Source organism: Periplaneta americana, chromosome 4 (assembly GCF_040183065.1).
Source record: "Periplaneta americana isolate PAMFEO1 chromosome 4, P.americana_PAMFEO1_priV1, whole genome shotgun sequence".
Classification (NCBI taxonomy): Eukaryota; Metazoa; Arthropoda; class Insecta; order Blattodea; family Blattidae; genus Periplaneta; species Periplaneta americana.
Window position 1 is genome coordinate 39,419,734 of NC_091120.1, and position 17,857 is coordinate 39,437,590.

The following is a 17,857-nucleotide window of genomic DNA, read 5'->3' on the forward strand; positions in this document are numbered from 1 at the left end:
TCTTGCTTTTGAAATTATGAACAATAGTTTTGTGTCAACTCCAGAAAGTGAAAATGTACTTTCTTATTTCGGTGGTCTAGTGGCTAGAGCGCTGGACTTATAAACCTGTGGATCCGAGTTCGATCCCTGGTGTACCCCAAATTTATAACTTTTGTTTGGAAAGTCCGTGGTCCAGGTAACACAGGGAGCTCCCGTTCCCCTTTCGCATTCTAACAAATCTCCATCATCTACTCATTGCGGATGTAGCATAGACCAGCTTTCTATAGCCCACCCTGGCAACGACTCTGTCGATAAATTGGTCTACACAACTGGCTTCATATGGGTGAATGACGATCAGTGAAGTATCCGCAATTAGTAAAAAAAAAATAAATAAATAAATAAAATCGGTGCATAGCAAATGCTTTAATTTAAGTATTTCATTTGAATAATATTTCAATAAACAAACTATAGAGCTACTACTACTACTACTATTATTATTATTATTATTATTATTATTATTATTATAAAAAAGTGGAACAATCTTTTACGTTAAGCGGTGAGGTAGGCTACACTATTGACCTGCAAAAATTTAGTGAAATTCATTTTTTATTTCTCAGCTACTACAAAAGCTAAATGAGCAAAACTTTTCACGCTTAATATACATACATTGCACTTTATAAAACACTATTCAGAATATTAGAATGGCTAATAATTACCTGTAAAAATAATATCAAATTTGCATAATTATTTTTACAACCGTAAAGTATTTGCAAAATAAAATCTACAATTAATTAAATATCAGCGCGATTATTTTACTGGAAAGTTTTAAAGACCTACATCAACAACATCCTTCAGGAAATACTGTTTTCTTAATAAAAAATTTAGAAAATGTAATATTGAAAGTCCCTGTATTGTGGGTCCCTATCACCACGGCATGGCGCGTCCTCAGGTTGCGGATAGAGGAGACGGCCTCCAGATATGGAGGGTAGCTGCGAATATATTGAATCAGCAGTCGTGACAGCCGATAAGGGGTGGTCTTCCAGCTTGGGGTTTGGGCGAGGGGCTAACAACACATCACTGTAAAAATACATTTTGTTACGAATCCATACAATAAGCCTCGGAATGGACGGGCTTATGTGAGGGCGGCAATGAACCTGCGGGTTCCTTAAAAGCCATTTGTAAGTAAGTTATATTGAAGGTAACGATTAAAAAATATTTCTTGAAGGAATAGGTAAAAGATCCTAGCCTATGTTGTTGATGTTGGTCTTTAAAACATTCCAGTAAAAGAATCACGTAAAAACTTAAACTACATATAAAATAATTTAAAAGCAAATAAATAAGCAAGAATAAAACCCATTAAATAAATGACAAAGTTAAAACTTGGATCTAAATAAAATACTAAAGACAATACATAATAAAAAAAAAGTAAAAGCCGATATATAATTAATTCTATATTTTATTGTGTAAATGCTTTGCGATTGTAAAAAAATATGCAAATTTGATATTATTTTTACAGGTCATTTTTAGCTATTTTAATATTCTGAATAGTGTTTTATAATCTATGTGTATTAAGCATGAAAAGTTTTCTTCATTTAGCTTTTATAGTAGCTGACATATAACAAAATCAATTTCGCTAAATTTTTGCAAGCCAATGCTGTACTTCCCCCTAAAAAATGAATTTCAATACATTTTTGAAAGCTAATGACTAGGGACCGGATTTTTATGTAATTACATATTATATTCCTTTCAATCTAACCGTACATAAATAAGAAATCTTTGCGAATCTTGTAATTACCATTAATATATTAACATTTTATACTACATATTTTTACATATTTACACCACATTATACGAGTATATTATGGCTTGATATTACATAAATCTACATATTCAGGGGGTTTATTCATTTTTACTTCTCTAAAAAGAAAAAAAAACTTCTGTTAAGGAAGTTTACAATTTGAAATACACAGATTTTTACCTACCCAAGAAAATATATATTTCGGCACGAAACATAACGTCCTTAGTTCCAGGCAAACAACAGTTTGTAAATGCCTATAGTTTGAGGTTTTAGTAGGTGCTTTGTTTCTTACAGGGGGCAGCTAAAATACATGTGTCCCACATCTCCTCTTATTTTCTCCTAATCCAGTAAAGCGAAACAGTGCTTGCAGTTCTGTTGTGTCATTCATTTCACTCAGTTCTCTAATTTTAGTACTCAGAGTATAAAGTGCAAGTGAGTTTATCTACTGCTTTTAACTAACTAAAATGGCCTCTGTATCTTCAATCCTAACGACAAAAATAAAATCATGATTGCGATGGACGAAGGTTTCACTACAGATGGAAAAATTGCAATGTATCAAGTGTGCGGTAAAAAAAGACGGGTGCTCTATGAAATCATAACTGGAGAGTCTTACCTATCCTATACCTGCCACATATTGATATTAAATATTTTCATGATTTTACATATTTTGGTACATAGTCAGCTTATTTTATTACATAAATATGTACATATTTCACACCTTGATATTACATAAAAATCCGGTCCCTACTAATGACGTACCTCCCCTCCTTAAATAATAATTTTTATGTTTCTATCTCATTCAGAAAAACAAACATGTAATCTAAACCTCTTATACTTAAGAAACTTTAAAACTGAGTAATGCTTACTTGATAGAACCAGCCCCTGAAGGCATATACAACGCCGCAGCAGGAAGGGTGCCTGCGGGGAGTCCTGTCAGCGCATTTTGGTAAAGTCCTCCATAAGCTTCCGGGTACGTGAAGGCAGCAGAGAACTTGGAGTCAGCCGTCGCAGAGTCCGTGGAGTCGAAGCCCATGTTGTCCTTGAAGTCGAAGTCCTCCATGTTGTTGTTGGAGGGTCCCGAAGACCCTGAAGCAGACGCGAACGTGGAGACGCCCTTGCCCACCAGCTTGCCCAGCCCGCCGAGGATGCTGGGCAGGAACATGGCGATCAGCACCGACTTCACTATCTGCGCTCCTAAGAAAATGGGCAGGAGGAGCTTCTTGAGTCCGAAGGCGAGGAATCCAAGCCCAAACCCTGTCAGGAATGAACTTTTTCCGGCGCCTGCTGGAACATAAGATCAGAACTTGGAATATGGCTTACGCGTACAATGTAACACTTAAATTTTATTTATTTTTTTAATAGTCCCAGAGGTAGCTATGTTTTATAATGCTGGCCTAAAGAGTTCGAGTTCAAGATCAAACAGAAGATGGTGAGGTCAAGAAAACCTACTTACAACCCGTTCACCACACTGACATTTAAGCTGATCTTTATCAGCTTCTTTATAAATCACACGGTCTAGAACTACTTTCTTCTTCCGAGTTCAAAGGATATACAAGGGAGGATCGACAATTTTTGGCAACGTATTTAATAGGTAGAAACAGTCAAAATTCTTGAATAGGTCCACACTTGTGGAGTAACGGTTAGCGCGTCTGGCCGCGAAACCAGGTAGCCCGGGTTCGAATTTCGGTCGTGACAAGTTACCTGGTTGAGGTTTTTTCTGGGGTTTTCCCTCAACCCAATTTGATCAAATGCTGGGTAACTTTCGGTGCTGGACCCCGGACTCATTTCACCGGCATTATCACCTTCATCTCATTCAGACGCTAAATAACCTAAGATGTTGATACAGAGTCGTAAAATAACCTACTTAAATAAATAAATTATTGAATAGAAGGGGCTAAAATTCTTGGTTAAAAAGGATAACAATTCTTGAGTGAAAACGAAAATTTCTTGAATAAACCTGAAATTTTCACCCTGTTTTATTAAATTATTATGTTGCTTAAGATAATTGACAATTATAATTATATAATCAAAGTTTTACGTTGACAACAATTCTAAGACACTTAACATTATTTAACATTCAAAGTTGTACGCAGACAACAGTTCTAAGTTTGTCACTGTAAGGTTTCTTCTTCTATTTGTTACCACATACGAGAACTGTGAGAAAAAAACGTTCACAGTCAACATTACAAACCGGAACCCATATAGCTTGGAGTGCTCCGTCCACAAAATCACTGTGATCTTCACGTAACAACAGCAAACCTTCTCGCACTGAAAGTCCAGGACTATTTTTAACTATGTTCTTCAGTTCACTGTATGCATGAACTGCTATATTAGGTGATAGATTTTTTTTAAGGTTGGCACCTGATCAAAGAGAGATTTCAAACTGCTTTCAGTTGCATCAGACCGTTTACAAACCATTCCAACTCACGCCATCTAGTGCCAGCATTCCAAACCTTGTGCATTTTTCAAACAGAACTTCTAAAATTTCCAAATTTAGATAATGTATTTATTAATTTCTGAAAAATTGTGTCTTTTCGTGAATAACGACAGAAAATATGCTAAATTCACGAGTCATAGGATTCTTACGATTTTTCGCGAGTGTTTCGCTAGTTGAAACGTTGATATTTTTTATGTGAACCATGTTTTAAACTATGTTTATTTAGTTTTTAGGTTTTTCGCGATTTCGCGAGTCACGAATTTTGACTGTCTCTATTAATAGGTAAGCAAAACGAAATAATGCACAAGAAAGCTACAGGTTTTACCTATTTTTCGACATAGAAACAAAGTCCATCGACACATTTCTTCCATCGTAATATCAGATTCAGTACACCTCGTTCATAAAACTCCGTTTTCTGTGCATACAGCCACCTGTACACTACCGACTTCACTGCTCCATCCGAAGTGAAGCGTTGGCCTTCTAGGAAGTTTTTCATTAGTCCAAAGAGGTGAAAGTCAAACGGTGCCAGGTCTGGACTGTAGGATGAGTGATTGCCACCTCAATGCCTCTGACATTGGATGGTGTTGCAGTGGTCACTGGTCAGCTGGAACGTGCTTCATAGATAAGATTTACTCAACCCTCTTCGAAGAATCTGTACCACTTACGTCCAGACAATCAGCACCATACACCTCCAACATTTCTCTGTGGATTTCACTCGGATTTTTTTATTTTACCCACAAATAATGGATTACAACTCGCTCCTCTTCAGAATTAGACGATGCTAGCAAATGCGCCATCCTTACTCAGTAGTCACCACTTGTTTTGCTTGGGTGACACCTGATCGAGCCATTGCTGTCTGTAGCACAAGATACAAACTAACTGTCTACCAACTTTGACAGTCTTAACCAAAATAATATTCTGTAAAAAAATTGTTGTGCGTTACTTTCCACTCCTCCCTCGTGTTAGCTTCGTACTACCAGCATTCAATTTTCCGTTTGGCTTGTAATTGAAAAATATAATTAGAAAACAAGAAGTCACATTATTAAAGATACGAATAACCTAATTCTGAAAAGCCGATATACACACATTTTCGAAATTGTTTACGATTGAAATCCGATGTTTCGCTCTATCTCTAAATTATATAAATGACTGTACTATGAAAAGACGGGTGTTTGTGTTCTTACAGAATTTCCAACATTGAACATTTGAAAATCTTTACAGTAGGTTTTTTTTTTTTTCGATTTTCTTTAATTTTACACAACTCTCTGGAAAGGTCAATTTTAATAAGCATTGTAATAATAATTTTCATACAAGTCAATATACAATAATATAATATTAATGTTTATTTTGTTATTCAGTCAAATGACTTATCAGTATTTTAAAAAAAAACATCAATACAATTTATAAATGGAAATATTCATTGAAGCCAAGGTTAAAATAATTCTAACGTTTTCGCCTGTTTGGCATCTTCAGGCATTTTTCAAACAATATCATGTGATACATTAATTTACAGTAAATGTAATGACTGTTGGATATATACATTAATCAATCTTAAAACTAACATATTAAAATCATGTATACAAATTAAATAATAAACTATAATTGAATTAGTTATGGTTTTAATATGTGTGATAGTTGAACCAATTAAACCTCATCTCTAATTCAATTTACGACAATAATTAAAACAACTATAGAACAAAGGTTAAATTGCAGACATTAAAATGGATTCAAATTTTATAAAATATTACCTTGTAATAAAAATTGATTACCTCTACAAATATTAATTTATACCTTTGATCGTATATGTTTACCAATTACTGGTTTGCGTCGTTATTATTGATATAATTATAAATGTATTAAAATGATAGAATCTTATGGTTCTTATTGATTCCAATATTATTTTATATAGGCTAATTTATGTATACATGATTTTAATATCTTAGTTTTAAGATTGATTAATGTATATATCCAACAGTTATTCCATTTACTGTAAATTAATGTATCACATGATATTGTTTGAAAAATGCCTGAAGATGCTAAATAGGCGAAAACGTTAGCATTATTTTAACCTTAACTTCAATGAATATTTATATTTATAAATTTTATTGATGTTTTTTTAAAATACTGATAAGTCATTTGACTGAATAACAAAATGAACATTCGTATTATATTAAGGTCAATTTTACTGTCCGGCATGTGCAATGCATGTCTGCAGCATCCTTATTTTCCATTAGTGCAATATAGTATTACAATGGGCCTACATATTTGCCTTTTCGTCTTCTTGTAACTGAATGACAAAACCTTGTGCTGAATTGCTTACTGCCCAGGTCCTTCACAATATTTTACTTAATATTTATTCGTTGGAGCATATTGTTTCCGCTATATGCACTGAACGACTGAAGTCCCGGTACTTCATGTAACACCGTCTCCTTTATATCACTGTAATCGGTGGTTGTCTTATGCTGAGTGTAAACAGGGACTGCATGACGTAGACCAGTAGTCACAACTCTATGTGGACATCGTTTTTTTGTTTGGGTTCCGAAACCGCCAGCCCTGGCCATGACTAAAAAAATAAAGAATGCTCTTCTATCAGTAGTAATAAAACAACATTATAAGAGACTCAGAAATAACAGGAAATAGAATCGGCTACTGAATTGGACGCAGATTATGGAGTAAAGGTAGAAGTTCTCTGCTGTATAAGGGAAAACAGGGCAATGTTCGAGGAATGTTTATGGACTTGTGATAGCTGTGGTGGTCTCTCAGAGTGTAGATGTTTAAAACTGTCAACTTATCAAGAGTTGATTGTAGCTCTTCTATGAATGATTCGCCAAAAACGTGCAAAAAATATCGTCCAAAATGATAAATACAAAAATATCGCACAATGTTGAACACCGTGAATATCTTAAGCTATTATTACACTTCAATGTGGTAATTGTTGGCAGACAAAGAGCGGTAGGTTCAATATTTTTTCAGTAAAGCCAGATATTTTATATTATTTAATTTAACACAATTTTTTGTTATTTTTTGTAACGTTCACTGTAGGTACAGAACTTGATATCTAGAATTACTACCGTCTGATTTTATTATTATTTTTTTCGGTTTGTTATTTAATTTCTTAGCCACCGGCGTAGCTCAGTCGGTTAAGGCGCTTGCCTCCCGGTCTGAAGTTGCGTTCGGGCGCGGGTTTGATCCCCGCTTGGGCTGAGTACCTGGTTGGGTTTTTTCCGAGGTTTTCCTCAACCGTAATGTGAATGCAAGGTAATCTATGGCGAATCCTCGGCCTCATCTCGCCAAATATCATCTCGCTATCACCAATCTCATCGACGCTAAATAACCTAGTAGTTAGTACAGCGTCGTTAAATAACCGAAACACAGACGTTAGGTTCTTTTTATAATGTCCACAATTTTAATGTCCATTTTATTATGATCATTACATTAAAGTCCATTACACTATGTCTATAAATATATGTCCTATGAAGTATATGTCCATTTTATTTTAGTCCAATTGCACAAATTTTATGTCCACATTTTTACGTCCACTACATGACTGTACAATAGATTATGTTCATCTACAAATTGACTTCAATTCCCTACTCAATGTCTTCTCCCTGTTCATCTTCATACAGCTTCAGATGATAACTAATAGCTCTGAGGTAAGTTCTGATGTGTCCTTCTTCGTTGTAGTGGTTGTAATTCCGAACAATCTCTTCTACTAGACTTAAATTTTGTAGGTACGATCTTTTTATAGGATGTCGCACATTCAAATACCCGCCAAGCAATTGGATTATTATAATTTCATATTCCTTTGGTCTTTCTTGATAAATTACATGAATTTCCAGACCAACGCGTGATGTGTGACGATGTGTTTCTGAAAGCGGTTGTGTCAGCCTTCGACTACGTTAGTTATTCGATGTTGTCCTGCCAGAACCTGATTATAAGTGTTCCTTATTTCAGGTGCGAATCTAGGTGGCATTGCTCTTCTTCTTCCTCGAGCAGGTGTTCCTCGGCTGTAAGTTCTTTCCATGTACAATACTAAATCCATTATATCAGGCTCAATATTATCTATAAGACTTTCAAAAACAGCCTGAATATCTTCCAGTGGTACAAAAGAAATGGACTTAAACAAAAGTGGACATAAATAAAAGTGGACTTAAATAAAAAAGTGGACATAACAGTCATGGACCCAAAAAAATGGATGAACATAAAATGTGGACATAAATGAAAGTGGATAAAAATATTAGAGGACATAAGTCATACGGACATGGTTTCAATGGACTTAACGTCTTGGAAGCTAAATAACCAACTAAAATAAATTTAAAACATTTAATTTCTTTTTGGAATTTGTATGTTTTGGAAATACGCTTCTCTAATTTTTTTAGGATTTTTCGAAAATAAGCAGGTGTTAAAGACGAGAAAAACTGTGCAATAGATAGGAAATATATGATTCATTAGAAAGCCAGATTACTCTATCTATTTATAATGTCACTTACCAGGCTTAAACCATGAAAAAGCAGCTCTTGCAGATTCTTCTACGCGGTCCACTAGAAGTGGTAAATTCACCTTAACTTCGTAGTCGCGCAAACGCTTCAGTACTATTTCCTGTAGCGCTGTAAGATTCTTTCCAGCATTATGCAATATCTTACCATCGAAAATATCGTTACTTCTATCGTTATCTCCTTCGTTGAGTCGTACATCGTTTGAAATTTCGTATGAATCTGGAGAGATCAAGATATCCCTCATAATTCGCATCACTGTATCCCTTGCACATTTCACCACTTCGTTACTATGCCAACAATTTTCTTTTAATGTAGACACGGTTTTCAATAAACTTACAGCGCTAAATTTACTCGAATTCCAATCGGAATCGGTCAGAAATGAAGATTTATTTGTTACTAAAGACTGTTCTGTATTTGTTGTCCATGTTTCTGAGTCATTTTGATGAAAAATGTCTTTGGTCTTATTGTACTTGTCATTGGTTATAGTCCTATGGCTATTGTGAACATTACTGTCAGTCTTTGAAAGTTCTTGTGTAGCACAGGCAGTCAGTGTTGACAGTGATACAAGAAGAGTTAACGTCGTTATCAGGAAACGGCTGGGATGCTTCCGACGCTGGATCTGTAATGGTCGATCCATCCTTGAAGTTGACAGTAGTCAGTTGTCGTGCTGGTTGGTGTCATAGGAAGTTCTTCCAAACTGCCATATCTCCCACTCACCTAGAAACAAAATTTTGCAACGTTAAATTCTATTATTAAACAAAGGGGGCCGTATTCATAGATATTTTTAGCGCCAACTTCCGGTGGATGATCAGCGAACTAACGTTTTTCGTATTCAGAAACCAGTGTTAGCGATATGATATGATATGATATGATATGATAGGATATGATATGATATGATATGATATGATATGATATGATATGATATGATATGATATGATATATGATATGATATGATATGATATGATATGATATGATATGATATGATATGATATGATATGATATGATATGATATGATATGATATATGACATGATATGACATGATATGATATGATATATGATATGATATGTTATGATATGATATATGACATGATATGATACGAATCCCGTACAAGTAACCAGTCGATAGCCGGGGCTAGTTTAGCACGCTCGTAGCGCAGGTTAGCGAAATGTCTGTGAATAGCACCCAGGATGTTTAGGAAAACGCTTCTTTTATATCAATGAACTGTTTCAGAATTTCATTGCTTATATAAATAACAAATAGACTTCGAACGTAGATACTTTCCATACTTCGCGATAATCTTGGGAGTTTTATGTACAGTAAGAGCTGTATATACTTACTTACTGGCTTTTAAGGAACCCGGAGGTTCATTGCCACCCTCTCATAAGCCCGCCATCGGTCTCTATCCTGAGCAAAATTAATCCATTCTCTATCATCATATCCCATCTCCCTCAAATCCATTTTAATATTATCTTCCCATCTACGTCTCCACCTCCCTAAAGGTCTTTTTCCCTCCGGCCTCCCAACTAACACTCTATATGCATTTCTGGATTCGTCCATACGTGCTACATGCCCTGCCCATCTCAAACGTCTGGATTTAATGTTCCTAATTATGTCAGGTGAAGAATACAATGCGTGCAGTTCTGTGTTGTGTAACTTTCTCCATTCTTCTGTAACTTCATCCCTCTTAGCCCCAAATATTTTCCTAAGAACCTTATTCTCAAACACCCTTAATCTCTGTTCCTCTCTCAAAGTGAGAGTCCAAGTTTCACAACCATACAGAACAACCGATAATATAACTGTTTTATAAATTCCAACTTTCAGATTTTTCGACGGCAGACTGGATGATAAAAGTTTCTCAACCGAATAATAACAGGCATTTCCCATATTTATTCTGTGTTTAATTTCCTCCCGGTTATCATTTATATTTGTTACTGTTGCTCCCAGAAATTTGAACTTCTCCACCTCTTCAAAAGATAAATTTCCAATTTTTACATTTCCATTTCGTACAATATTCTGGTCACGAGACATAATCATATACTTTGTCTTTTCGGGATTTACTTCCAAACCTATTTCTTTACTTGCTTCAAGTAAAATTTCCGTGTTTTCCCTAATAGTTTGTGGATTTTCTCCTAACATATTCACGTCATAAGAGCTGTATATACTTTTATGAAAAGGTCTCTGTCAATGGTGTTGAATAGCAATCTCGTATATAAGAATATTCAATTTTACAGGAGAGCAGAAGTTTCAAGAAAATGTTACTGTTAGGTATCAAGCGAAATCTTATTTTGTTCACTTTTTACATACGTGGTTGCTGTTCAACACCATCGCAATTCTCAATGGTTTTTAGTGTTCTCTCTTTCTTGGTTAAAAACGTCTAAGGTCAATGATCATTCGAGAAAAAAAGTAAGACTCATTTTAATCAAACTACTACTAAAGCATTTTTAACTGAAAAAGATTTAACTTAAAGAGAGAAGTTAAAGCCAATAATGTTTGTGTTCACTTCACCAATGTAATGACATGTTTTATTTAACGACTCTCGCAACTGCCGAGCTTATATCAGCGTCGCCGGTGTGCCGGAATTTTGTCCCGCAGGAGTTCTTTTACATACCGTACCAGTAAATCTACTGACATGAGCCTGTCACATTTAAGCACATTTGAATGCCATCGACCTGGGCGAAGATCGAACACGCAACCTCGAGCACAGAAGGTCAACACTCTATCGACTGCGTCACGTAGGCCGGCTCTCCGTTGTTGATATTGGTAGATCTACGAGAGGTGTATGAATTTCATTTTGCTTTAACCATAGTATTAAACACCTCTGTGTCTTTTGAAATGAAGCAGTTGTGCAGAAATTATTATTATTACTTATTACAATCACTGTTACTATTTAGCAGCAGCAGTAATTAGTAGTAGTAGTAATAGTAGTAGTATCAATAGCAGCATTATGAATATCGGAGTTTTAAGGTTGTTTTAACTTCTTTAACCTGCGACGTAAAATAATAAATCATATATGAAATGGAAGATTAATTATTCAAATTTTACACCACACAATGTAAGTGCTCAATGTAGGCATTCCTTGTTACATGGCACACATCTAACCAATAGTACAGCTCCTCCCACTCTCTGGTCAGTATGTCTGTTGCAACAGCAGCAAAAATCCTCCGTCTCAAATCAGGTAGGTTGGTAATTAGAGCTAGCACTTACATCCGATCTTTGATATATCCCCATAGAAAGAAATTACACACCGGATGAGATCTGGCGACCTTGGAGATCACTGGAGAAGAGTCATGTCGTTCTGACTGTGACGACCGATCCATCGATGAGGAAGAACTTTATTGAACTATTCCCGCACCTCGTTAAATGGGCACACCTCTTGGTTTCAAATGATGTTCTGTAGTCCATCCTGCAGCTGAGGCAAGAGCCAATTTTAGAGCGAGTTTATAGTGAATTGGTTTTCAATACCCTCGAGAATCTCCATTTTCAATAGTGGCGCAGCTACGAGACAGGGTGAAGAAACGACTTCGCGCGTAGAATTCAAAATTTCCATTGGCGCTGTTTTATCACATGTACGATACAATCACCTACTGTTTCTACGTAGTCATATGAAAGGCTTAAAATTCCGACATTGTTTGTCTAAACCAGTAGTATTAATAGCCTATTAATTTGTAGTAGTAGTAGTAGTAATAGTAGCAGCAGTAACAACAGTAGTAGTAGTAGTAACAACAGTAGTAGTAGTAGTAGCAGTAACAGCAGTAGTAGTAGTAGTAGTCAGTGGCGTAGCATGAAATTTTGAGCAGGGGAAGCTAACTCAAGTTGTCTTTCATGCAATATGAGAAAACGTATTACAAAAATACAGTCTTAAAATAAATAGTAGTCAATTTCAAGTCAGCAGTCGAAGATTGGTTGGAACATCGTAAGTAACACCAATAAGGCATGACCTCAAATGATACGTAGTAAATTATGATTTCACGGTTTACACATATCTCTTAACAAATAGACACGTATACGTATAACATTCGCTCACTCCCTGTCATACTTAGAGAAATCACAATATTAGTATCCTTACGTAAGTATGCGTCTGTCTTTTGGTTGTGTCCTTCATTGACAGCAAGCACACTTTTGTTCGTAAGTCAGTCTTGATAATACAATTGTCCTAAAAATTTCAAGTAAATTAGTGTCAGGAACTGTTATTTCGCTCATTATTTATTATATCAGCCACAATGCACACTAACACTTCAACTGAACACAAGTGACGAATAGGGATAACTCGGAAACTACTTATTTTAAATGTTAAAGCTAGCTTCTTTTCGAGCCTTGCGACTAGGGTAGTTTAAAAGGGATGGAAAATCTGCGGGGTGGATTACACAGAAGAAACCGGTCTGCTTGGAAGCTGGTGTGTGCAGGCTTCTTGTTTACTGCTGTATCACAAATCATCCTGAGCTGCCGCATCGCAATATTTAACGCGTAAATATAAATTCTATTAAAATTAATAAATAATTTTCTCTATAAACTGCAGGTTTATTATGAAATTATTATTAATTGGGGAAGCTAAGCTTTTTAGCTTACATTGACGCTACGCCACTGGTAATAGTAGTAGTAGGCCTATTAGTAGCAGTAACAGCAGTAGTAGTAGTAGTAGTAGTAGTACAGTAACAACAGTAGTAGTAGTAGCAGTAACACCAGTAGTAGTAGTAATAGTAGAAGTAGCAGTAACAGCAGCAGCAGTAGTAGTAGTAGTAATAGCAGTAATAGTAATAGTAGTAGTATTAGCAGTAACAGTAGTAGTAGTGTTAGCAGTAACAGCAGCAGTAGTAGTAGAAGTAGCAGTAACACCAGTAGTAGTAGTAGTAGTAGTAGTAATAGTAATAGCAGTAACAGCAGCAGTAATAGTAGTAGTAGTAGCAGTAACAGCAGTAGTAGTAGTAGTAGTAGTAGTAGTAGTAGTAGTAGCAGCAGCAGGCAGTAGTAGCAGTAACAGTAGCAGCAGTAGTAGCAGTAACAGTAGTAGTAGTAATAGCAGCAGCAGTAGTAGTAATAGCAGCAGCAGTAGTATTAGCAGCAGTAGTAGCAATAGTAGTAGTAGCAGCAGTAAGAGCAGTAGCAGAGTAGCAGTAACAGTAGTAGTAGTAGTAGCAGCAGTAGTAGCAGTAACAGTAGTAGTAGTAGTAGTAGTAGTAGTAGCAGCAGCAGTAGTAGCAGTAACAGTAGTAGTAGTAGTAGTAGTAGCAGCAGCAGGAGTAGCAGTAACAGCAGTAGTAATAGTAATAGCAGTAGTAGTAGTAGTAGCAGTAACAGCAGCAGTAGTAGTAGTAGCAGTAGTAGTAGTAGCATTAGTAGTAGTAGTAGTAGTAGTAGTAGCAGCAGTAACAGCAGCAGTAGTAGTAGTAGCAGCAGTATTAGTAGTAGTAGTAGGAGAGTAGTAGTAACAGTAGTAGTAGTAGTAGCAGCAGCAGTAGTAGCAGTAACAGCAGTAGTAGTAGTAGTAGTAGCAGTAGTAGTAGCAGTAACAGCAGTAGTAGTAGTAGCAGCAGCAGCAGCAGTAGTAGCAGTAACAGTAGTAGTAGCAGCAGCAGGAGTAGCAGTAACAGCAGTAGTAATAGCAGTAGCAGTAGTAGTAGTAGTAGTAGCAGTAACAGCAGCAGTAGTAGTAGTAGCATTAGTAGTAGTAGTAGTAGCAGCAGCAGGAGTAGCAGTAACAGCAGTAGTAATAGCAGTAGCAGTAGTAGTAGTAGTAGTAGCAGTAACAGCAGCAGTAGTAGTAGCATTAGTAGTAGTAGTAGTAGTAGCAGCAGTAACAGCAGCAGTAGTAGTAGTAGTAGTAGTAGCAGCAGTATTAGTAGTAGTAGTAGAGTAGCAGTAGTTGTAGTAGTAGTAGTGGTGGTGGTGGTGGTGGTGGTGGTTTAATAGGAAAGAGTGCTGATTTCACGATACAACAGTCATAATACTTTTTAGGAGCATAGTTTTGCAGCGTGTGGTTACAAGTTATAATTTTTGGCAGTATTTTAGCCACTTTCTCCTACTGCTGTCAAATTAACATTTTAGAATCGGCCCAGTAACACGGCATATCTCGATGAACAAACCTAGAGGTATTTAAACCTGAATTCTTGTGGTTTCGATTTCCCCCCTATTCCAAGAATGTCTATAATCGCGTTCAAATATTAGCCAAAGCAATTGAGGTCACAGCACCGTAACAAGTGAGCCCGGCGATGCGGAGGGAGTCCCGAGTTCGCTGCAGAAGACTCCTCGCTAACAGGATAAAGCTGAGAGCGTTTTATTGTCCGATAGCTGCGCTTCCTCGGTAGGTACTTCCACCTCTGCTGACTCGCCCATTATTCGATCCGGCGTGACGTCCAGTGTGGGTCGCCAGACCAGAGTAACGGGACCCGTGGCATATATGTGAGATTTCACGAAACAAGAACAACCTTCACCAAATAAATCTGTCAGCTGAGGTGATCACTGAGGCGTCAAGCACAACTTGGGAAATACCTCTGCTTCGTGAGAGCCCTCTTTATCAGGAAGAGGCAGGATGGAAATAGGACAACAAGATATAACCTGTTTTAATTTACTGAAATGAGATAGAAAAGAAGAACATCAATTGTGAGGAGAAAGTAAGAAATATAAAAAAATAAACAAGAAGAAAAAAATAGAGAAGAAAAGAAGAAAAATGAACTCAGGATATAAATAAAGAGGAAAGAGAAATTAAAGAAAAAGAAGAAGAAAAACTTGAATTGCAGAATAAGAAAAAATGAAAGAAAGGCATGAGGAAAGAAGATAAGAATAAAATGAAGAAAATAAAAGAAAAATAAATAATTACAGGAAGGAAGACAAGAATGAAAAAGAACAACGCCAGAAAAGTGTCCATGTAATTGGTGGTATTGGGCGAGATGAGACCGAGCATTCGCTATCTGATTATTTCAGACAATCACAGATCTTAACAATCATAAATTTGTATATATATATGACCTAGTACTTTACATTCGACAAAATATCGACAATTACTCATTAGTGGCCAATATATATGATCATGAAATTAGAAATAGTGAACAAATTAATATTCCATATTGTAGATTACACAAGAGCAATACAAACTTTTTAATTATGGGGATGAAATTATATAATAAGCTCTCCAGTCAATACTATAAATTACCAATCAATAGCTTCAAAACTAGATTTTACAATTGGTTATTAAATAATCCTTTTTATTCTGTTGCTGAGTTTTTCAACGCAAATTTGTATGAAATTGAATTTTAATAAATAAGTTTAATTCCAATTTAGTTAGTTTTCTTTAATCTAAAAGTTTCAAATTACTTCAGTTTTCATTGTATTATTTAAATTTTACTGTGTCTTTTATTAGTGTTTTTTAAAATGTATTTATATGTTTTTCAATGTATTCTGACGAAGCCTAAAACTGTATGTCTAATACTTACTTACTTACTTACAAATGGCTTTTAAAGAACCTCACATAAGCCCGCCATCGGTCCCTATTCTGTGCAAGATTAATCCAGTCTCTATCATCATATCCCACCTCCCTCAAATCCATTTTAATATTATCCTCCCATCTACGCCTCGGCCTCCCTAAAGGTCTTTTTGCCTCCGGTCTCCCAACTAACACTCTATATGCATTTCTGGATTCGCCCATACATGCTACATGCCCTGCCCATCTCAAACGTCTGGATTTAATGTTCCTAATTATGTCAGGTGAAGAATACAATGCGTGCAGTTCTGCGTTGTGTAACTTTCTCCATTCTCCTGTAACTTCATCCCTCTTAGCCCCAAATATTTTCCTAAGAACCTTATTCTCAAACACCCTTAACTTATGTTCCTCTCTCAGAGTGAGAGTCCAAGTTTCACAACCATACAGAACAACCGGTAATATAACTGTTTTATAAATTCTAACTTTCAGATTTTTTGACAGCAGACTAGATGATAAAAGCTTCTCAACCGAATAAATGTCTAATGGCCAAATAAAGTGAATTGAATTGAATAGAATCCTGCGTTTGGTTACCTAAAGCATCCAAGCGACCCGAAATAGTATAAGTAGGCCTTATGTATGGAGTATAGCTCGGCGGAACCCGACCATACTACATATTCAGGTCTGCTGTTCAGTGAACATACGAAAACAAAACAAAGCTGGGCACTTGGAGATAAGGAGAAATTTTTTTCATTTGAAACACTTAAAATGTTTACAGTCATTCATTGTAATGTGTAGGGTCTTGCAAAGCACGCACTCATAGGCCCTAATTTGTTTTATTTTAAGTTTGTGCTGACATTTATGCTTTTGCATTTGTTAATTCAAACTTTTAATCAAATTTAAAGTATCTCAATGCGTTTTAGGCCTACTGTTCTCCAACCAGGAGATAAACCGTGAAAGGAATGTGCTTATTATTGCGTCATCTATTGGAGCGAAGTAGATAGATAAGATTAGAGTTATGTCAGTTTAATGTTAAAGTTATGTTTTATTTAACGACGCTCGCAACTGCAGAGGTTATATCAGCGTCGCCGGATGTGCCGGAATTTTGTCCCGCAGGAGTTCTTTTACATGCCAGTAAATATACTGACATGAGCCTGTTGCATTTAAGCACACTTAAATTCCATCGACCTGGCCCGGGATCGAACCCGCAACCTTGGGCATAGAAGGCCAACGCTATACCAACTCGCCAACCAGGTCGACATGCCAGTTTAAAAACCATGCGCTCTCCAGCATATGTTATTTCCTGTATGGAGGGATTAAAAGACCAGGAGATTAACAGTGATCTAATTTTGTAGCTAGGATAGTATAAAAATGTGTATATCAGTGTTATGGTTTGTGCTTTGAGAGATAGCCAATAGAGATACGAGTACCCATGTTTGTGACCTTATGACATCAACATTCATTCACAGCATCACCCCGCTTCGTCTCATTCCCTGGAGACTTTCTCGTGGTTGGAGTACAGTACCTATTGTAAAAATTCCGGGCAGCATGTAGCCATTTCGATTAAAAATTATTATGTGGTGCCTGAATTATTTATTAAGTTCAAAATTGTTTAAGACTTCCATTTCACGTACCTTTAAAATTTTTCTCTTCCCATTGACAATGACGTTTGAAGATATGTTCAAAATATTCTCTTTTTCACCTTTTACAAGTTATGTATAAAATAGTTTTTGTT

At 36.1% G+C, this 17,857-nt stretch overlaps 1 protein-coding gene across 2 annotated transcripts in view; it reads right to left on the minus strand.

Moving 5' to 3' along the window:
• The window catches only part of Osi24 (Protein), a 226,835-nt gene that overhangs the window by 43,936 nt on the left and 165,042 nt on the right, over nucleotides 1–17,857 (minus strand). Inside the window, exons 3-4 of one of the 2 annotated variants that reach the window (XM_069823218.1) lie at nucleotides 8,705–9,427; nucleotides 2,644–3,058 (exon numbers count right to left, since the gene is read on the minus strand). In XM_069823218.1, coding sequence (XP_069679319.1) covers nucleotides 2,644–3,058; nucleotides 8,705–9,347 — 1,058 coding nt within the window. In that variant the 5' untranslated portion in view covers nucleotides 9,348–9,427. Of the gene's footprint in view, nucleotides 1–2,643; nucleotides 3,062–8,704; nucleotides 9,428–17,857 lie in introns of both variants that reach the window. The other variant, XM_069823217.1, reaches the window with a different exon arrangement.